Source organism: Clupea harengus, chromosome 5 (assembly GCF_900700415.2).
Source record: "Clupea harengus chromosome 5, Ch_v2.0.2, whole genome shotgun sequence".
Lineage (NCBI taxonomy): Eukaryota > Metazoa > Chordata > Actinopteri > Clupeiformes > Clupeidae > Clupea > Clupea harengus.
This window is the reverse complement of record NC_045156.1, coordinates 24,745,070-24,768,110: the sequence shown is the minus strand read 5'-3', so window position 1 is coordinate 24,768,110 and position 23,041 is coordinate 24,745,070. Positions and strand designations below refer to the sequence as shown.

General features: G+C 44.1%; 1 protein-coding gene across 7 annotated transcripts in view; it reads left to right on the top strand.

The window, feature by feature from the left end:
* The window catches only part of grip2b (glutamate receptor interacting protein 2b), a 183,383-nt gene that overhangs the window by 126,563 nt on the left and 33,779 nt on the right, over window positions 1-23,041 (top strand). For 6 of the 7 annotated variants that reach the window (XM_031568242.2, XM_031568241.2, XM_031568239.2 and 3 more), the window contains exons 2-8: window positions 6,671-6,751; window positions 8,847-8,982; window positions 12,611-12,756; window positions 16,701-16,787; window positions 17,115-17,190; window positions 19,097-19,242; window positions 22,492-22,639. In XM_031568242.2, coding sequence (XP_031424102.1) covers window positions 6,671-6,751; window positions 8,847-8,982; window positions 12,611-12,756; window positions 16,701-16,787; window positions 17,115-17,190; window positions 19,097-19,242; window positions 22,492-22,639 — 820 coding nt within the window. The remainder of the gene's footprint in view (window positions 1-6,670; window positions 6,752-8,846; window positions 8,983-12,610; window positions 12,757-16,700; window positions 16,788-17,114; window positions 17,191-19,096; window positions 19,243-22,491; window positions 22,640-23,041) is intronic. The other variant, XM_031568240.2, reaches the window with a different exon arrangement.

The following is a 23,041-nucleotide window of genomic DNA, read 5'->3' as shown; positions in this document are numbered from 1 at the left end:
AGGATGGAGGAAGCAGCCGCCGGGGACCAGGGACGAGGCAGCAAGCCCACAGAGGATGGAGGCCGGCCAGCTGAGGACCACAAACGCGACCACAGAGATGCGCGGCGGAGCATCATGAAGTAACCATGCTACAGAGAAGCAGAAGATCCACTTGAGACCAGGTTTATCTGGTGGCAACTTCAGTGGCTGGTCGGCTGAAGAGACGGAGGTCCAGGTCGAGCTCACTTTGGAGGACAAAGTGCTACAGGTGCTGGTGGACCTGCAACCAGAGGAGCAGGTGAGCTGGCCAGCCCTCAATGGAGCACTCCAACGCTGCTTCGGCAAAAGGGTGTTTGCAGACGATGCCTGTGGCAAGCTGGCCGTTTGATGCCAGAGTAAGGGAAAAGGGCTGGGTGCCCTGAGAGGTGTTACAGAAGCCAGGAATGTCGCACGTCGTTGCCCCGCACCACACCTCCAGCGGCCCAGCTGTCGTCAAACTAACGTGGGGCGACATAGCGTGAGGACTGTCGCCTCAGAATACTGATCCCTCCCTTATACCTGAACAGCTGTGGCTTGCCCGGCTGGGCTGGGCTTGCACTCTATCAGCCTGTCCGGGGCACAGAGACTGACATTGTTCCGCCGTCCCCCGTCCCATTGCCACAAACCACCACAGTGTCCCAGGGGCACTCCCAGCGTCAGTGACAACTTCCCCAGTACCTAAGAGACTGCGCCCTAATTTCATCGAGAGGCAAAGAGCAACTTCTTTCGCACATGAACTAAAGCTATCGTGTGGCATATTCACAGGCCCGGTGGGGGATGTGTAGCATGCAGGGGGGGTTGTGCCCTTCTGTGCATAAAGCTGTGTATAATAGTTTGCCCCATAATGCTGTGTGTGTGCCTGTTAATGTTAATTCTGTGGTTAATATTCCCATTTAGAAAGTACCTGTGTTTTCTAGCCTATGTTAATGTTATGGCGTAATTCTGTTCATTTGAGTCTGTGTGCTATGTGTAGTCGGTCATGTGTTATTTTCTGTCTGTTAGCGTATTCGCCCTCAATCAGTGTGTTGTATCCGTGTATAAGACCGTCTGCCTTGCTTGCCTTCTGTATCAGTGTGACTGAACGTTCAGTAGTCAGCAAAGGCAGTAAAGAGAAGCTTCCCAATTGCTCAGCTGCTACACTATCTTATCATCATGTCGTAGCAGTGAGACTAAGGGCTGTAGTGATGTGTAGTGGAAACTTTTCAGGTATTCATTAAACCTAATTAGATTCAGATTAGAGCTAAATACCCTTACAAAGTGGCACCAATGGAAGTGGCTGCTATTTTCCAAACCACTGACGCTAACGTTCATATGTCCGCAAGTACAAATACACATTTAAGAGAGCATGATTTTGAGTAACCCAAAACCTAAATTCCCTTTGAATTTGCTCTGTGTAATTGCTGATTATCTTACAGTTTATACCAACAGAGTATCCTACGTAGGCTAACTAATACCAGCTGTGCTTTAGAGCTACAGAGAATGTGATCTCTTTGCACCCCTGTACATGCAGAGCAGGATGCTAACTGATGTTGCGTGACTGCATCAGTATGCCAATGCAATAATAATGATAACGATATAATTTCTCTTGTAATCCATCGAGGTTATTTATCACTGATGTTCTGGTTGAAAGTTAGCAATCCTGTGCTGCTCCGGGGTAACATGTGCGTTTTGTTGCAAAAATGCATCAAGTTTGAAGAATTCCCACTGCCTACCCAGGCGTTGACCTCACCGCACGTCACTAGTGGCAGAATGATAGTGACAGTAATAACTGTGTGTTTTCGTGAAGGGTGACATGTATTTGTTTGTATTTGTTTCTGCTCCTGTGATGGCATCGTTAAAGAGTGATATTGAAAATGGCACAAAAAAAAACCATTTGAGGCGATAAGTAGTGATTCCTAGTTTTTGAATGCAGATTTCAGTTCCCTCCTGTTTTTGCCCACTATTATGGTGTGGCTGTTTGTATGTTAGTCTGTCTGCGATTTACAGAATGTGTGTGTGTGTGTGTGTGTGTGTGTGCGTCTGTGTGTGTTTGGGTGCTTGTCTTCATATGTATGCTCAGATGTCTGTTTATGGCCGTCTGTGTGTGTCATTTTATGGGTGTGTGTTTGTGTGTGAAAAGCTAGTGACAGCAAGAGCTATCGGTGGTGCTGCAGCCCTCCCTGTCTTGCTGTGTGTCTTTGTGCTGCTGGTGTGTGATAATGTGGACTAATTAGCACTGAATGAGCGAGGGCGACCCAACCTTTCACCACTGCAGCCCCTTCATTAAGCCCCACGCTAATTACTTCCCTTTACACTACAGACTTTTAGCACAACGCAACACAAACGGATGGCTCCTTTAAGATCAAGAGCTGTCTCTCACTCACTAACTGCCATACGCACACTCACACACACACATGCACACACAGACACACACACACACACACACACACACACACACACACACACATGCTCACACACACGCACACACACAGACATAGACACGCAAACACACACACACAGCAGCTCAGGGCCTGTGCTTCCAGTGGAGTGATGTGGTGATGAAAGGTTCATTATGGCATTGTATTACTAGTGAATAGCTTAATAGGACAACTGACATAGACAGAACATAAACTCATCAGGAGTTATGTAATTAGTTGTAAGAATGAATGCTTCCTAGACACCATATGAAGTACAAACATAATTAAGTCAGAATTATTGTGTGTTTAGCCAATGAAAATAACGTTGCTGACAGATTGAAAACCTTAATCCTTTCTCAGACTCTAAACTAAGTTGGTTTCCATATTTTTGTTGTCAGGGTACACCATGTCAGCTCTCTCTCTTTCTCTCTCTCTCTCTCTCTGCTGTTGAAATGTGCTTGTTGCAGTACATAGTGATGGTGGCGCAGCTAAGCCTCTGTCTGCCTTTTCTTTTCCCGAACAGACAGGCCGTTAAGAACTCAGGCCAAAAACAGGTGACTCAGTGCTTAATAAGTGAAGTGGAACGTCAGGGATAAATCAGCTTTTTTTGATAGGTGACTGGTGAATTGAGGTGTTTCTTTTTTCATTTCCAAAAAGCAGCGTTAGGATTAAAAGAGCTTCTAGTCGCCCAGATCCGGGTCGGATGTGGTGCAGGTCCGGCTGACATCTGGGCTGAAGCGGATAGCTTTCCCATGCTGAGAGCTGGCATGCCCCAGTGGGGCTTTGTCAGTCAGGGTGTGTGGGGGGTCATGGATTCAGAGCTTCTGTGTGTGTGTGTGTGTGTGTGTGTGTGTGTGTGTGTGTGTGTGTGTGTGTGTGTGTGTGTGTGTGTGTGTGTGTATGTTGGCGTGTTGGCTAATCTGACTGCTGAGTCATGTCAGGTACAGTACAAACAGCACAGGAAACACAAACGCGCAAAAAAAACCTCCACAGAAAAGCCCTTGATATGTTGTAACTATACTATCAAGAAGAGTGGTGTAACATACTAATTATAAGTGTGTAACAACACTGTGATACTAATTCTGACTTGAACTTATATATATATTATATAAAATATGCATCATGCTGTGAACCAGGGTCTCTGTGCACCACTCATGGCTGTGTTCTAGGGATAGTCTGATATCTTTGAGTGTAGAGTGCAGGGTTTTTGGAGAATATTTTTATGATGCATTTGGGCTGTAGTGTAATCTGTGAATTTTAATTACTCATTTTCCACCCTTCCTCTCTCCCCTTAGACTGGACTAATGAGCCTCAGCTTTGAAGCGCAGCAAGCAGGGGGAACTCAGAGAAAGTTTGGGGGGAAGATATCTCATGAGGGTCACCTACATTCTGCTCTGTATCATTCCCTCTTTCCCTCCCCTCCTTCCTTCCCTTGGTTTTCCTCTCTTCCATCTTTCTCTCCCTTTCCTTCTCCCTCTCCTTCTCTGTCTCTTTCTCCTATTCTCTTCCTTCTCTTTCTTTTATGTTTCTCTCCCTCTTAGTCTTTCTCTCTCCTCGTTCTCTACTCACAGGTTGTAGATTTGTGGTTGCACACATGCTTGTCAGGTCTGGATATATGAGTCCCCCGTAAATCCACAGGTGTCTGGCATTCTTCTGTACAAAGAATGAAATAGAGCTAACCTGTATGAGATGAAACCTGAGGTTGTAGACAGGGGTGTACTGGAAAAGAAATACGGCCCTGGGCTTGTCTTCTAGGACCAGCCTGGGGGGATGTCTCTCCTCATCTGTCGTATGTCCTCCATAAGTCTTGTCTCTCAACTGCTCTCTCATGTCCGCTTGTTTACTACTATCTCCACTTCTCGCTCTCTCCTCCTTTCTCATGACTCATATCCTCTCCTCCCTCCCTCCCATTCTCTCTCCTCATGTCTCACGTGCTCTCGTGAGTTCGATGGGCCATTTTACAGTCCTGCAGAGAATTATGTTTATTAATTCATTTTAAAATGAATAGGTTTACAATCTCTTTAAGGATATAGTCCACTAGATTTAGTACCTGAGTCCATTTATTGTTATCAGGTGATTGTGAACTTAGGCTGCTCCTCGACAATAGCTCACCGCCGACTCAGTCGTCTGAAGGACTAGACACTTGTGGATAGTGGCTGCACATGCCCAAACAGCATGCCCTTTTTTTTTACATTTCTAAGCATCTGGCTCCAAATTGGCCCCTTCTTTACGTTTGAACATTTTCTGCTCGTCTGTGACTTGCATTGGCCATAACGCTGCTGCGCGCTACATTTGCATTCGTTTAAAATGTTAATTAGTGTAATTAGTTAAAAATGCAAGAACCAATTTGGTTTCGATTGGCTGGTGAGCCTAGTGCAGGAACACGCAGGCAGACAGAGAGTTCCTTCATGGATGTTTGGATGATCCATTGGCCCACAGATGCGGCGGCCCACCGGGATTTCTCCCCATATCCCCGGCCAGTACATGCTATGCTTGTTGGGCGCGTTTTCTACGTACCAGGGATTAAGTATGCTTTTAGGTAGCATAAATGTGTGTGTGTGTGTGTGTGTGTGTGTGTGTGTGTGTGTGTGTGTGTGTGTGTGTGTGTGTGTGTGTGTGTGTGTGTGTGTGTGTGTGTGTGTGTGTGTGTGTGTGTGTGTGTGTGTGAGAGAGAGAGAGAGAGAGAGAGAGAGAGAGAGAGAGAGAGAGAGAGAGAGAGAGAGAGAGAGAGAGAGAGAGAGAGAGAGAGAGAGAGAGAGAGAGAGAGAGAGAGAGAGAGAGAGAGAGAGAGTTGGTGAGAGTTTGTGTGAGATTTTGTGCATGTTTGTGTCGAAATGTGTGTTTAGTGGATCATTGAGCACACCTCACCCTGCCCAGACTGGAGGTGTAAATGGACGCACGATCCTCTCTTCTTCTCACTCCCTCTCTTTCCCCTGCTAAACACTCAGCTCTGTGTGTCTCCTCTGGAGTCCTCAGACGAACATTACCGTGGCGTGATGAAACACTGCCACTGGCACATGGAGAGCCTGACAATGGGGCTTCAGCTCATCAGCAGCCCATATCTGCAGCCAGAGTGTGCCTGCCTGTCTTGAGGGTATTAATTGAGTATTTTTGCCCCTGTAGATATCAGGCCTAGATGAAGAGTTTAATGGCAACCACGGGGGAACTCCCAGGATGATTACTGATGACAGACTTTGAGCATTGGCTGTGTGTGTGTGTGTGTGTGTGTGTGTGTATGTGTGTGTGTGTGTGTGTGTGTGTGTGTGTGTGTGTGTGTGTGTGTGTGTGTGTGTGTGTGTGTGTATGAGTGAGAGGGTGGAGAAAGATGCGCTAATTTATGTGCCGAGTTGAAAAGAAATGAATGAATTATTCATGCCTCTCAGAATGATGGTGTGTTTTTGCTTGGGTTCCTCTTGACAGCCAAACAGTGCTGCTGGAGAGGACGGAAACATCCGGAGAGTGCTAATGTTCAGTAATGGGTTTTGTTTTTGATGAATGCTTTCAGATGCTTTAGTGCTGTTAGCAAGCGGCGGCGTGATCAGGATCAAGCTGAGATGAAGCTTCCAGCGTGTCAGAAAATTGGGATAGAACAAGGAATGTAACTTTTTTGGAGGGGTGCTATTGAACTGTTCCGAATGGAACAGACCTGCTATGAAGGATTGTTTTTTTGCAAAAACAGGTGCACACTTACCACTTCCCCACCTCCTAAAAATGTTCAAGACTAAGAGGGTGTAAACGTTATGTGTTTCAGATGAGATAAGACTGTAAACCTGCTGGAATATTGCTTTGTTGATGATATGAAGTTTCTACCATCAAACTTTAAATTTCCCATGGTCTTTTTATTTTCTATATACCGTGCATACATATTATTTTCTGTCACATGTGACCAGGACACAGCCAGTTGCAGCCAATCCTGATCCAATTCCTACCATCACTTTATCACAGCAATGATATCTCTGCATCTCTATTTCAAACCCATGACTCAGAGTAATCTTTTTTACGACTCTGAGGGGGGCTCACTGTTTAGTGGATCATTGAGCTTAATGTCTCTTGTTTCAGAGGTGCCATGAGAATTGAGAATGTACCCATAAATCACCATTCCCACTCTTCCTCTCTTATTTTCCTCTGTACTCTCATATTTCTCGTGTGTGTCTGATCTTCCACCCAAATCAAGCCTGGTAAGACCTGGGCGTTAGTTGGTGCAGTGTGTCAGGGCTGTAACTGTGCTGTGTGTTGTGTTGTCTCCCCTTCTCCAGATGACAGCCCTTACTCAAAGGGGAATAAGGACCCGGCAGGGACAGACAACTCCCTCACCTCCCACAGACAGAGCATCCCAGGTATATGACCGACCTGTCTCTGTCTGTCTGACCGTCTGTCTGTCCGTCCGTCTGTCCGTCCGTCCCTCCGTCTGTCTGTCCGTCCGTCTGTCTGTCTGTCTGTCTGTCACACTGTTTTGTCTGAGTGCCCCTGTGTCAGTTGCCAACCATGCCTCTCTCTCTTTTTCTCTTTCACTCTGTGTCAGTGCTTTCCCTATTTTCTTCTCTCTTTTTCTCTATCCGCTGTCTCTCTATCCTCCCATTTATCCTTAATCTGTCCTTCTCCCCCCCCCCTCTTTTTTGCTCTCCTCACTCCTTCCTTCCTTCTACCTCCTCTTCCTCTCTCTCTCTCTCTCTCTCTCTCTCTCTCTCTCTCTCTCTCTCTCCTTCCCTCCTCTCTGCTTCCCTCTCTCCTCTTCCTGCCCACACAAACAGTGGTTGCCCTGGAGAGTGGAGCTGTTGCCCTGCTCCCGTTTCTCTGCTTTGATGTGGGGGGGAGTGTGTTTATCAGCTCCCTCTGAGTCTCCCCACACACTTCCTGCCACTCCGGCTCGGACGGCTGCGAGAGGAGAGAGAGCAGAGGAGAAGAGGGAAGAGAGGAGAGAGAAGAGGAGGAGGGAGGAGAGGGGGAGAAGAACGGAGAGAGAGGGGAGCATAGGCAGTTAGCAGCACTAGCAGATCTCCCAAGGGCTTGCGGAGGCATTCCTCAAAAGCAGTTACAACCCAGATCACTCGGGAACCAATCAAAACTGGATCTGGCATAGGTCTCAATGACCCGAGTGTATAGTCAGCTATGCAGAGTTATTCTCTTTTTTATGTTGTAGTGCTGTTCACTGGTCTGACACATAAGAGCTAAAATCATTATTGGTCGCACAAGAATGAGTTAAAATCAGGTAATTGTATTTGTCATGGTTTCCACAAATTCCTAAGAAAGCTGTCATTACTACTGACACACGAGTTGAGAACAGCCTTTGCACTCAGTGTCATTCAAAGATGAAACGATGACAGTAACATCAGACTCATTTATCAAGTAATAAATGTCATGTTGGATTTTGACGTGGTGAAGCAGATTTCTTTTTCAGGTGTTTAAGTGTAGTAGAGAAGTTTGGTGACCCTTTAGATGAGGGGTCCTTATTACAATGTATTAAAGTAACTAATAAGTATGTACTTGCTCATTAAAGTGCATATTATTTACATACTACTAACCTTGAATCTAAACTTAATCCTTTCCATAACCATAATATACATTTTATAATGACATGTTCTAAGTACATGGCACATAAAGTTTCTTACATCTTAGAAATGAATTAATTACGTGATCCTTAATGTGAAGTTTTCATTTTTGTGAAAGAGAATTCATGTCACATGTTTGCCTGACGATCAGAGATCAGCTTGCCTGAGATCAGAGTGTGTGTGTGTGTGTGTGTGTGTGTGTGTGTGTGTGTGCTCTGCTGCATAAAGCTCATCTTAAACTCTCTCCGTGTTATGTATTTAGATCACACACACAACAGTGTGCTAGTGAACGGCTGAATGTTTGCGGCGTAAATATTTGATGAGGATTTAAACTCCTCGGTTGTGAACATAAACGGACTTGAGCTCCTCCGTGCATCCCAGCTGTCTGTCTAGAGCGCTGCGTTCACTGCTGTAAGTTCAGTGTGTGTCCTCAGGCAAGGACGCGTAGGCTAAATTATACATATTAAGTACAGAAGAATGAACTGAATGTATGTAGCCTGTATGTTTTTAACCAGTGTTTCAAGAGCTGTTGTCACTGTGACTAAAAGCGGAATGCAGCGTGACAGGATTTGGTGTTTTGAAATGTTTCTTTTTTTTCTCTAGATGGTTGTCTTTGATGACCTGTAGACAAACCATGTTTGTCCAAAGGCAAAAGTGTTGGGTTGAATATGAGTTTATTTGTTCATCCTTCTCAGTTTACTTCAGGGCTGTTTTCTCTTGTCTGATCTGCTGGTGTTTTCATGTATTAATGTATGTGTGTGTGTGTGTATCTATCTCTGTGTGTGTGTGTGTGTGTGTGTGTGTGTGTGTGTGTGTGTGTGTGTGTGTGTGTGTGTGTGTGTGTGTGTGTGTGTGTGTCCCTGCCTCTACTGTTGGTGGGCAGAAGAGCTGAGGGGGGTGACGCTGGTGGAGCTCCTGAAGAAGGAGGGAAGCACACTGGGCCTCACCATCTCAGGAGGAACAGACAAGGACGGCAAGCCCAGAGTCTCCAACCTAAGGCCGGGCGGACTCGCTGCCAGGTGCGCACACACATACACACACCCATGTACAGTCACACACACAAACATACACACACTCATGAGAGGTGCACAGCGGCATCATTATCATTATCTGTATCAGTATTTGTTCAACCAACAAAAATCTGTCTCTGTATTCTGATAGAAGACCGGAAGTGAGCGTGGTTTAAACCAGAAATCATGTTCATTCAGGCAAATGTTGTATTTTCTAACCTGATATTCATTGGCAATGCAATTGGTGTGCCTTCACAGAATCAAATTGCTTCATTTGATGTATCTATTTGGCATATACTGTAGCATGGTGCAGTGACAGTTTAGAGCTTGAGTAAGGCAAGAGGTCCTGGCAAAATATTTCACCCAAACGTTCTGTAATTTGCTTGGCAGTTGGGTGGTTGTCTGGGTATGGTGTTTTTGAATTAAACGCAGCCATTATTGGTGGTTGCGGCTGTGTATTAGCCCTTTCCCACAGTCACAACAGAGGCTGGTTGTGGTTGTGTGTTATCCATTGGTGAGGAGGCCTGGGTAGACATGGTCACAAAGGGATGTTTAAGTTGCATATGGTTATGCACTACTGATGTTGTTAGATGTTTCACATCCTGCCTCTGCTTATTGTGGCCTTGCACAATTTGCAAACAACTTGAGTAGTCCCATCAGTTGGGCTGGTTGTGAAGTGCTAAAAAATAGTGTTTGTGTACATATAGGTTTTATCAACATTATACATACAAACATTACATACATAGAAAGAGACCTGTTTCTATTTCCAAGAAACACATTTAATTTGTGTTTTACTTCTAATGTATAGCATCTGAACTGGATTACCTGCATAATGAATATCAAATCATTAAATATCTAGGTCTACGGTATGAAGTGTGATAATTAAGCTGAGGTTATTTCAAAACTTTGGCTAGCTATATTAAAAATAAATGAAAAATGCTTGAGAGAAACACCTGTATAAGATAACGTCATTATACACTCATATTCATTTCAAAATTTTGCTTTAAAATGTTTAGTAGGGCTACAATGATTGATATTGATATATTATCAGTGATCGCCTACATTAGCTGTGGTTTTATTTATGGCATTGTGTGAAAGGTTACCTAGCCTACTAATATCAAAGAAATAGCCTATCCTTCATCATCCTTTTATACTGCCAGTTTAAGCCACCAGCTGCTAACGTGCATCTGATGCTGCAAGGGGCTGTGCTCGTGCCCTGTCTCACAACTCGACAGCAGACAGCAACAGCAGACACTAAATTACAAATCTAAACAGAATGAAGCGTGTACCCGTCTGTCACATGGCTGTCTCTTCAACGTATTGCTGTCTGTTTAAATAACCATGAAATATTTGGTAGTGTTTTTGTCAAAAGTCAAAATTCCATGAGACTTACGGCTGATACATACTGTACAGCATGTTACATCTTAAACAGATGAATATTGACTATTTGTCTTCATTTTTTGAATGGAGGAAATGTACACATACAGCAAAAAAAAAAAAACAAGCGATTTACGTATATGTTTAGGGGTTTGGGTTTGTAGGGGGTTTGAATGAAATCTGCATGAGTGTCGGCTCCTCTTAAGTTAAACGCTGGTGGGGCCGACTATATATTGCAATCTCTTTTCAATAATTTGTAGTTAATGAAATGACTTGTTTGTGAAAATAAAGTCATATGTTGGTAACAGAATGGGCTTTCCTGTTGCCATCCACAATGATATGAATATATAAAAAATGTTTAATAATAACGTGCAACTTCGGGTAGAGGAAATATCTTTTCACACTGCATAATCTGTGCTTTCCCGAATAACATATACAGATTCGGGTGCCTCCCTAACACTCACACTCACACTCACACTCACACACACACACACACACACACACACACACACACACATACACACACACACCTAACACCGTGTGCATATGCACACACTCATACTCCCAGATGCATGCCCAGTCACATCCTTAAAGTGTACCCCTCTCACCCATCTCATTGCATCAGTGATTCTCCTGATGATATGAGAGTAAGATGCTGTTTTACCGACACAAACCACCAGAAGCATGTCTGTGTGACTGTGGAACAAGGAGGATAAAAATACCCACCTCCTGAAGCTGTCTGGAGTTAGGGGGCTTTAATAGGATTGGTGACTAAAGCACTATAGTTTATGAGCAGTGTTAGATGTGATGGGAAAAATTGTGTATTCTGTAAGAGAAAGATGAAGTACTTTAATCATCTGAATTCCATCTCAGGTCTCAACCGAATGAAAATGTCTGTGCACTACACGTGTGTGTGTGTGTGTGTGTGTGTGTGTGTGTGTGTGTGTGTGTGTGTGTGTGTGGTTGTTTGTGTGTGGTTGTTTGTGTTTGTGTGACTATGTATGTGTGTGTGTCTATGCATATGCCCATTTGTGTGTGAGTGTGTATCTGAGGCTGTCTGGCTGTTTGGGGCTTTAGCAGTGGCGCTGATCTCCATGCATCCCAACCCTGCCCAGGACGGAACATGACTTCAGTCTTTCCCACATACTGCCCTCAGTCTTCCTACAAACACGCTGCCCGCTCCTGTAATAGACTCAAACTGCGAAATAAAATAAAAAAGCAGCTTTGCCCCAAGACCTTATTTCAATCCACGAGCAGGGGTCACAATTAAATGCCCCCCTGAGTTTATGCAATGCATTCATATTTCGTATTTTATTCTCTCCCTTACAATTCAAAAAAGCTAATTATCTCCAGCCTTCGCCACGCTAATTGCCACCAATATGACCCCTGCAGGGCCTCCTTTTCCCCCTCTCCTATGATGAATGTGGTGTGAGCGCTCATTGTTTGGAGTGTGTGTATGGGGGGGAGATAGTAGCGCTGAATCCGTCGCCGGGGTTGCTGATGTCTGTTTGTCAGGCATTATTGTGTGTGTGTGTGTGTGTGTGTGTGTGTGTGTGTGTGTGTGTGTGTGTGTGTGTGTGTGTGTGAACCCGGCTGAAGCCCAGAGGACAGCGGGGATAAATAGTGTTTCTCTTCTCTAATTAGCATCTAAATGAGCATGTGTTTACTCCCCACGGAGGAGCGCTGTGCAGATGGAGAGCCAGGGCTCCGCAGGCCTACTGTATGCCGCTGCACATTCTAATATAGATATTGATTGGGAAACAGAAACAGAGCCAAACAGTAACATTAGCGCTGCTTGACAGTGGCTGTATTAATGGAGTTGCCACAGGCGTTTGTGTTAAATGTCTTTAGTGGTTACTACAGAATTATTCATAGAAAAATCTCTCACATTCTGTTAAACTCGTAACCCCTAATGACCATTTTATTGTGCTGAATCACTTGCAGATATCACATTGTTCCAGATCACATCTAACACATCTCATACACTATGGTGCTTTATGTCAGTGCATCTGAATTTCATTGCTTCAGCCCTCAACCAACAAAATGTCTATCTATTCTGTGTGCCTGTGTGTGTTTCTGTGTGTACGCATGTGTGTGTGTGTGTTGTGTGTGTGTGTGTGTGTTGTGTGTGTGAGTGTGTGTGGTGTGTGTGTGTGTGTTGTGTGTGTGTGTGTGTGTGTGTGTGTTGTGTGTGTGTGTGTTGTGTGTGTGTGTGTGTGTGTGTGTGTGTGTGTGTGTGTGCGCGTGTGTCCATGACCAGGAGCGACCAGCTGAACGTGGGTGACTACATCAAGTCAGTGAACGGCATCAACCTGACGAAGCTGCGGCATGAGGAGATCATCAGCCTGCTGAAGAACGTGGGCGAGCGGGTGGTGCTGGAGGTGGAGTACGAGCTGCCCCCAGCCGGTAGGAAGTTGAGTATTACCTCCCTCACACTGCTGATGGGGCAAGACTGCTTACCTTTAAAAATGATTAGCCTTACAAAATGATAGTCTTCTGAAGGGGGTACTGTTATGGTTGATTACCCTTACATACTGATACTTTTGTGAAGAGTTATTATGTATGCTAATCCTAATAATATACCTATGAAGAGTTTAACTGCTAGGATTAACACTTAAGACACTGAGCTTCAATCATTTGTCTTGCATACATTGCAGACCTCCAATAAAGTGCTCCTGTAGCTCAACTGGTAGAGCGATGTCATGGGTTCACTACCTAGGGAGCAGACTGGAATTTGCATCTTTACTGTGCTATTGGGCACTTGTCATAGCATATACCTTAGACTTTCATTAGTTGAAGCAACAGTTGGTATTCATTATATGTCATGCCATCATCATCAATAATTCACATGACAGTGCTCACAATGTCATATGCCCCTGGCTCACATGCTAATTAGCCATCATAGTATCACAATGGGTGTTGTCATGAGAACTACTCATAATGTGATGTTTAGTAAGTTGTTAAGTTCTTAATGGTGATGTTAAGTGAGATATTACCTTTCCATACAGCACCATTAACACCTTTATGTTGCACCCGTCTGGAAGATATAACAGAAGCCATTTTGTATCTGCACTCTCAACTCCTGGCTGTTTGGTGTAAAGCGGATATTAGAGTCCTATGGCATCGGTACAAGCTTCATCTTTGTAGATACATACAGTATAAAATACACATTTGTCTCAGGATAGATTTTGTGCTCACGTATGCTTTCTAATGTGCCTGCTTTGTGTGGGTGGGTTGGCATTTAGAGATGATTTAATGGATTTCATTGTACCAGCTAAGTTCAAGTTTGAAAGGTAACTGACGCTGAATATTTGATTATTATTATTTTTTTTTTAAGCATTCATGCATTTAAAGCATTCATGTGAAGCCCTCGGGACTCACAAGCACAACAGTCCAATAACAGGCTGGAGCTGTGCAACATACGGTGGCTCATCTGCTGATATTTAAAGATTGATCACAATCTGGAATCAGATCCAAGGGCCAGATGACTGAGATACGGATACGGTCCTCATAAGGCTCATATACAGCTGTGATCTGGTATTGGTCTGCTGGACTGTTCTAGAATGAACTGTTATCTGGTATTAGTCTGCTGGAATGTTCTAGAATCAGCTGTGATCTGGTATTAGTCTGCTGGACTGGTCTAGAGTCAGCTGTGATCTGGTATTAGTCTGCTGGACTGGTCTAGAGTCAGTCGCTACCAGGTGATAGGGTGCAACTGCCTGAACTCAGTTCTGTGGCTGTCTTTGGGCTGCGTTGGGAGTCTGCTGCATGACATCTAATCCAGTCATGAATCATGATATTAACTTATGAATCATGAAGTTATACTGCTCGTGTGGTATAATTCAAGTCCACCCTTTTGAACTTGTATTCGTCAGTACAAGGGACGGATAACATCAGACATGTTTTTTTTTCCCAGTCATGTTCTGGGTAATGCTGTGTTATTTCCCTGTCCTTATCTCCCTCTGAAACATTTCACCTCCAAGCAGAGGAGGGTGGTTGATCTGTGGGAGAAGGGGCATTGTGAGTGTTATTTTTTGGGTGAATTAGTGATGTGTTGGCAGATCAAATGTTTGCATATCGTCTCGAGTGTGTAGCCATTTTGACAGAAGAGCAAAAGTGAGTGGTTGATCTGTCTCTGTGCTATCTGGCTGACCCTCCTGCTCTGTCTTTATGTTTGAGCGTTCGCATCTGAAGCGCTGTCTGACCTGGACACGAGCCCAGGGAAACGCTTTACTCAATGTGACATGGTTTACTTTCTTTACCCCTATCTCTTTGTTCCTGTCTCCCTCTGTATCTATTGCTGTCTCTTTCTCTGTCTCTATGTTTCTCTTTCTTTCTTTCTTTCTTGATTCTCTCTGCCTCTGTCGGTGTGTATTTTTATTTGTCACTCCATCTGTCTTGCTGTCTCTCTTTCTGCGACGAGCGGCTGAATGTCTTTAATTCCTCCTGTGAAACCATCTTTTCCCTGCTTAAGTATAGGTGACCTAAAGCCAGGAGCCAGAGCGCTTAGACAAGCCCGCAGGAGAGCAGAAAAAAAAGTGGAAGAAAGATAGGCTACAAGCATCATTGGAGATTTAGAAACATTCCCTAAGCATTTTCTAAGAGGCTGTAAAGGCCGTTGGAGCAAAATGTCCGCCTTAATCAACCCAACTGACAGTGACCGCAGTAACATATCTTCACCGAGCTGTGATAGTTTTCTTAATATTTTTTTGTCAGTAAGATATGTCCTATCCAAGCTCTTGTATATTCTAGTGGTTCCCTTGTGGTAGATTCTCCAGTGCACACTGCTACCTTAAATAACCTTTACCTTCCCTCTTTCACTTCAGCAAAGTTTTCTCTGATTTAAAACCCTCCTTATACCCACTTGACCGTATTCCTCCCCGGGTCTTGAAAGAGGTATTTGACAGCGTAGGTCCCTCCGTTCTGTCAATTATAAATAGCTCTCTTATTTCTGGCCGAGTACCAGCATTTTTTAAACATGCAGTCGTGCAGCCACTCATCAGAAAGCCCAAAAAACTGTAGACCAATTTAAAAACTACCATTTCTTTCCAAGATACTTGAAAATGTTTTCTTCTAGCTACCACTGTCCTTTTTAACGGAAAACAATCATTTTTATATTTTTCAGTCTGGTTTCAATGCAAAGCACAGCAATAAGTCTACACTAATCAAAGTCAGAAATGCCTTCAGCACTGTAGACCACCACATTCTTCTAGAGCGCCTGGAGCAGAAAGGAGAGGAGAACCTCTTTAGTTTCTTTTAGTGGATCTCCGTCTGCTCCTGCCCCCCCCCCCCCCCCCCCCCACACTTGTATGGTGTGCCACAAGGATCGGTGCTTAGCTGTGCCTTATTTTCAGTATACATGTTACCCCTAAGCCACACCATGAAAAAGCACTTACAGTGTCATATCATTGCTACGCTAATGACACACAGTTGTACCTCCCTTGGCGGCCCTGGGATGCTGAAACGCCATCAAGCACTGGATGGATAACAACTTTTTTTAACTAAATGAAAGCAAGATGGAATTTTGGATCTCCAGATGTTGTTCAAAATGTACCTTGTGATCTAGGGCCACCCTCCGGTAAAGTCAAACCCTACGCTAAGAATGTTGCCATTTTATTTAACCCTGATCTTAAATTCGATAACTTAGTTAATGCTGTTGTTAAGTTGTCTTTTTACCATCTTGTTTAAGCAAGGTCAAGCACATGTTTTATTTTAGAGATTTCAAGACAAAAACCCCTGCTTTGATTTCTTCTGGCCTGGACTATTGTAACACACTATATTTTGGAGTCAGTCAGACTATTCTGTCACGTCTTCAGCTGGTGAACAAAACAAAATGTAAAAAATCGTGCCATATTACTCCGACTTTAGCATAATTTCATTGGTTACGAGTGAAATTTAGAGTCAAGTTTGTTTTAAAGCTTTGAATAAGCTAACTCCAGCACATCTCAGTGATCTTATACATCCCCAGTGTCCTCCTAGAGCACTGAGGTCATCCGATAAGCTGCTGCTTTCCATCCCAAATTATGTGTCGTTTGACGCATAAAGGTGACTGTGCTTTTTCTGTGGCCTGGCCCAACATGTGGAACAGCCTCCCACTCCATGTTCGATCAGCCCCCACCATCTAATGCTTTAAATCCAGGCTAAAAACCCACTTGTTTTCTCTGGCTTTCTAGTGTGTTTGTGTTTGTGTGTGTGTGTGTGTGTGTGTGTGTGTGTGTCTGTCTGTCTGTCTGTCTGTCTGTCTGTCTGTCTGTCTGTTGCTCTCTCTCTGTCCATTCTGCCTTTGTCTCTTGGCCTGACTCGATCTCTCACTCCATCTCTCTGTCTCTCTCTCTCTCTCTCCTACCCAGCACCAGACAGTACCTCAGGTGTTATATCCAAGACAATCGAGATATGCTTGCAGAAGGAAGGCAACAGCTTTGGCTTTGTCATGCGAGGTAAATGACTCCATCGGTTATTCTCCCCCGGGGGACTTTATTTTACGGGGCACAGGCCTACACTGACCTGTTAAACACTCCGCATAAAAGTGTCGGATTAATGGTTTTACAGCCCATGGACTCCTTATTCTGCATGCAAATACTCCCTGACTTTCCCTCTTCACTTCCATAAACCACCAGTGAGCCTGCAGCCTCATAAAACAAACCCAAGTCGGTTAGCTATGCTATATGTTGCATTATAGATGTGTAGGAGAGGGGAGAGTGTGTTTGGCTGGCTTTTTGAAGGCTGTGCTCTATTTTTTTATTTGACATCACACACTCACACAGGAGGCTCGCACGAAGACTGGCACAAGTCGAGACCGCTGGTGGTGACATACGTTCGCCCGGGAGGACCCGCCGACAGGTAAGAGCGCCGCCATTCGCATACGTCTGTGAGAGCTGTCATCTGATGTGCCAGAACTGTGTTGGTGTTTCTTTGCAGAGGAAGGGGTGATATAAACTCTGAGTCTCATCCTACAGAGAAGGAGAGAGATAGAGAGAGAGAGAGAGAGAGAGAGAGAGAGAGAGAGAGATGGGGGCGGGAGAGAAAGGGAGGAAAGGAGGAGGTGGAGAGAGAGGAGGCAGTTCTGAAGCAGTGTGCCCGTCTGCACTAATGCAAGCGGAATTATTCAGAGTGCCATGTCTCATAAGTGCTGCTGGCTTCTTGGGCATGTTGGCACGGGGAAGCAGGGAGAGGGACTCGGGCGCCTGGCGCTGTCTGAGACGCAGCTCCCCACACCGCGCCGCTCGGCACCGCGCCGCGCCGCACCGCACCGCACCGCACCGCACCGCACCGCACCGCTTTCAGCCCCAAACACAAGCTGACAGCAGGCAAAAACTAGAGCAGAGGATGCCCTCACTTTCTCTCTCCCTCATTTTCTCTTCACATCTCTCTCTCTCTTTTTTTCTTATTTACTATCTCTCTCTCTCTCCCTCCCTCATTCTCCATCTCTCTTTCTCTCTAATTCTTTGTCTTTCTGTCCATCTTTTTGTTTCTCACTCTCTCTGTCTCTTTCTCACTCTCTGTCCTTCACTCTCTCTCTTTCCAGCTCCAGTGCACCCAAAGTGAGTTTTCATTAACTTTTCCCTTTTTGTAACCCAACAACACAAATCCCCAACCCTCACCCACACTCATCCCCCAAGCACACACACAGACTGAACACACATTTCCCCACAACACACTCACGCACATGCATGCACGGGCACACACAAACACACACACACAAACACACACACACAAACACACACACACACACACACACACACACACACACACAAAGAGAGAGAGAGAGAGAGAGAAATACACACGCGTGCTGCTTGTTGCAAAGCCTCATCGAAAGCATCTGTGTTTATGAACCAGACATCAACTCTTTTCAGAGGGAAAACAGGACAGTAATCTATCCCTTTAAAACCCTTCTCCCTTCCTCGTTCTTCTGTCGTTTATGGTTAATGATAGACTTCTGCTCAGACAGCATAGCTATCTCTCCCTCACTCCTCTTTCGTTCTTGCTTAATGGTAGACTTCAGCACAGGCAGCTGTTGACCAGTCGAGCTTCAGACACTCCCAATGCTCTGCCACTCAAATTGGGAGCTGTTATCCGTTAGTTTGTTGTGGGTGCAGCTTAACGAGGCAGATCATTGTGGCCCTGTGTTTACCCTCAAGAGAAAGCACCCTGTGAGCAGAGGATTGCCTCACATACTCACTTACTCACTCCGTTACCCCTCAGCCTCTCTCTGTAGAGAGGGCTTCCTGTGGGCGGGGGGCCGGCTAATGAATGTTGATGGGGTGCCCCTCACTCAGTCATTCATTCACCCGTTAACCTTTTCACTCACTCACTCTTCATCACTTACTCTCTCTCTTTCTTTTCCCCCTCTGTAGAGCAGGCACCTTGCAAGCAGAGGATTGCCTAACACACTCACTCATTAACTCTCTCACACACTCACCCAATGATTAACTTTCTCACTCACATATTAACCCTCCCGCTCACTCACTCCTAGGATTAACTCTCTCGCTCAATCACTCACTCACTCACTCGCTCACTCACTCAATGATTAACTCTCTCACTCACTCACTCACTCTCTCAATGATTAACTCACTCACTCACTCAATGATTAACTCTCTCACTCACTCACTCAATGATTAACTCTCTCTCTCACTCACTCACTCACTCACTCAATGATTAACTCTCTCACTCTTTCACTTCCTCCCTCACTCATTCACTCACTCTCACTCTCACTCTCACTCTCTCTCTCTTCTTATCCCCTCTGTAGAGAGGGCACCCTGCGGGCGGGGGACCGGCTGATGAGTGTAGACGGGGTGCCCCTGCACAGTGCCAGCCACAGTGATGCCCTGACTGTCCTCCAGCAGTGTGGCCAGGAGGCGCTCTTCCACATCGAGTATGACGTCTCCATCATGGGTGAGCCCACAGAACACACACCCGCCTACACAGACATGACAGAAAACAGAAGGATACTGTTACACTATCATCGTATACTCACTCACTCACTCACTCACTCACCTACTCATTCACTCACTCACTCACTCACTCACCTACTCATTCAATCATGCATTCACTCACTCACCTACTCATTCACTCACTCACTCACTCACCTACTCATTCAATCATGCATTCACTCACGCACCTAATCATTCATTCATTCATTCATTCACTCACTCACTCACCTACTCATTCATTCATTTGTTCATTCACTCATTCACTCATTCACTCATTCACTCACTCACTCATTCACTCACTCACTCACTTACATACTTACTCATTAATTTGCACACTCACTCACTCATGGGTGAGCTCAGAGTCCAGGACATAAATAGCACACACCTATGTGCACAAGTATTCTAAAATGCAGAATAATACCCTTACATCATCTGGACATATTCACTTACACTACATTTTAAATGTGTGCTATAGAGTCCAGGCCAAACTACTCCAATTACTGGATTGGAACATGTCAGAACACATAAAGCCTTTAGAGAGAGCTGTACATTACCTTTATATTTCACCTTTGGACTATTGAGTTTAATTCCAACAAGAAGTAAAATATAATTTAAAGACCTGTCACAAGGTTATTGGCAGACAGTAAACACCACTTAAGACCCGCATGATAAGATAACCTTTTATGATGCAATCAAAGGCCCTAGTCATAAATACACAGCCAGTGTGAAATACATGACTCTGAAAAAACCTGAAATCATTAAAGCTCTATGAAGTTTAGTATACAATCTGTTTTACATGATCATGTAATAAGTAATTGAAATTTTGACTATGATATAATTTAGTCATAACTGCGTGTTCATGACCATACCATAATTAGCAAGGACACCCTGTGAGCAGGGTGTCATAGGAACCGCCTACATCATGATTTAGTCATGATATCTGTGTGTAAATTATCATGTTATAATTAGCAAGTCATATCAATGGCCTATGCTATAATTTAGTCATAAGAGCAGCATGCACATCATCGTAGTTATAATTTTACAAAAGTTGTAAATCAGTCTTAGCATCTAGAATACATGATAAGCCATAGTCACTCAGGACTGTCATGTAGTAATTATTAGTGACATCAGTCAAAATGACTGGCAATCATTCAGGGTCCTGTCTGGCTACATTATATCTGTTTTTTTATTTTATTTTAGTTATACACAGGAAAAGATGTTAAATTCTTTGTGTTATTGGTTGGGGACTTCCCACAGCGGCCATTCCTCTCATTGTCATATGCAAGTTCTCGTACCCAACAACCTAACCTAACCAATATGACTGGTGACAGCCGCCACACGCTCTGTCTGTAGCCCACAACTGCTAAACACAACAACAACACAGCAACAACAGAATAAATCATGACTGGCAAGTAGTCTGCAATCTTCAGCCACAACCACTGGCTCGCTTTTTCAGCAGCCTCAGACAACTCCTTTAAAGCTCCTTTGAGTGACTGTCCTCGAAAACCAAAATCAAAATTAAAAAAAATCAAAGTGTGGTGGTTGATTTAGCTACAAAGCCTCTAACATCTGTCTCCACTGGTCTTGTGTGTGCTTGCCAACCTCCCTCGCTTCCACAACCAGTTCCACATACTTTAGCTTCTTCCTTTCAAAGGCTTCCTCAATCACATCTTCAAAGGGAATAATTAACTCAATAAAGTAAACCATGCACTCACACTCAGAATACAACACCATGTCTGGTCTCATAGCAGTCACAACAATACACTGTGGATCTTGAAGTTATCTTCCAACATCAGTCTATAATCTCCTATCCTGTTATTCACCCCATTTGCCAGGACTGTTTGTGTGTGCCTGGTGTCCACTTTTCTGTCTGTTTCTGGTGTCTGCAAAATAAATTCCACTGTCCCTTTCATTAACCAACTCAACTTGTTTATTCTTAAACAAACACGCCAATGATTTTAAAACCTGATTATGTCTCCACGTGTTACAACCCTGGGTCAGGCTAGTTTTACACCAAGACAGAATATGTTTTAATAAGCCAATACCCAAACAAGACTTGCAGCTTCCGTCTTCACCCACCCACTGACTGAGGTTCTGCAGGGTTGGAAGGACATCATAAGTGGCTTCAACCATGAATTCAATGCGGTTAGCACCCATAGGGGCGACAGTGGTACAGTAGGTAGAGAAGTCGTTTAGTAAACAGAAGGTTGCTAGTTCGATTCCCTGTCGAAGCGTCCTTGAGCAAGACACTGAACCCCTAATTGCTCCTGATGTGCAGTGTGCCATCAGTGTAAATGTAAAATGTGTATACATTGTAAGTCGCACATGTAAGTCGCTTTGGATAAAAGCGTCTGCTAAATGACTAAATGTAAATGTAAATGCATAGGCTAAAGATCTCTCCGGCTGATCTTCCTTAGCTCAACATCATGCCAGTTGACATCCATTGCCTTTGCTTTGCCTGAGAAGCCGCTGCTGTTCATCTAGTTTTTTCTTTCTTGCTTGCAAACAAAACTAGTGACCATCTGCCTCTTTTCCAGCAATCTAGCCTTACCCCATGCTTTCCAACTGTCACCTAACTCTAACCCTGCTCTTCCACTCTGAAGCTGCCCAATGATGTACCTGTGCTGTAATGCGTTGAACCACCTCTCGTGGACTCCACTTCTTCCCTGTTTTTACCGTTTGAGTTGTTCTTGACTACTGGAGTCTTAGACTATGACAGTCATCTCCTGGCTGGTCACATTTGAAATTCTCTTCTGTGGTGTAGTTACTTGTGTTAAAGCACAACTGTATGTTCTCAAAATATGCCCTGACTAACGTGGAAATCTTCTCAGGGGCCTGAAAGTCATAAGTTTAGCATTACTATACCATTGTCATGTCAAGTCAAGTCATGGCTGGCACCAAGCATCTTCATATATTTTAATGGAAGATGATCTACATATCTACCATATAACAGTGCTATGTTTTCCTTATGTGATCGTGTCATTCTCATAATGTCTATGCAATGACAGTGTATTAGCATAGACATATTGACATAGACTATTATGGAATCAGAGATACTACTAAAAATGATATTATGACAATTATGTTATGTCATTGACCATTTACTGCCAGTTCTTTGATAATATTACCCAAACGTCTTACAAAAGGAATGGCAGTGTATATGCACAAAAACAGAGTGACAAATTGAAATGTATTTCGATGCTTCACACAGACACAGTCACAAATGCGTCCGGTCCTCTGTTGGTGGAGATTGCCAAGTCTCCAGGGGCGTCGCTAGGCATCACGCTCACCACTGCCACTTACAGGAGCAAGCAGGTCATTGTCATCGACAAGATTAAACCTGCCAGCGTCGTCGACAGGTGAGTGGGTTCATCTCATTCACAGCCAGGAGGCTCTGTGCTATTCATACCAACTTAATGGGCTCAGACGTACTGGAGTGTGAAGCGTGGTAGGATTTCTATAGAAAAATACTTCCTGTCTTTTTTATTCAGTTAGATGAGCAGTGAAATAATGACTTTGTGTACATACTCCTAGACATTTAGCTTACATTTACATTTGATCATTTAGCAGACACTTTTATCTAAAGCATCGTACAGTCATCTATACAGATATACAGTTTTATAAGTATGTGGTGTGTTACTTGGGTATTGAGCTCATGGTTATGCTAGATAATGTGCTAATATGTCATTCAGTTTATTTGCTTTTGCTGGTATACAGTACAACCCTATATCATATGCATGTTACAATAGCAGAAAAGGTTA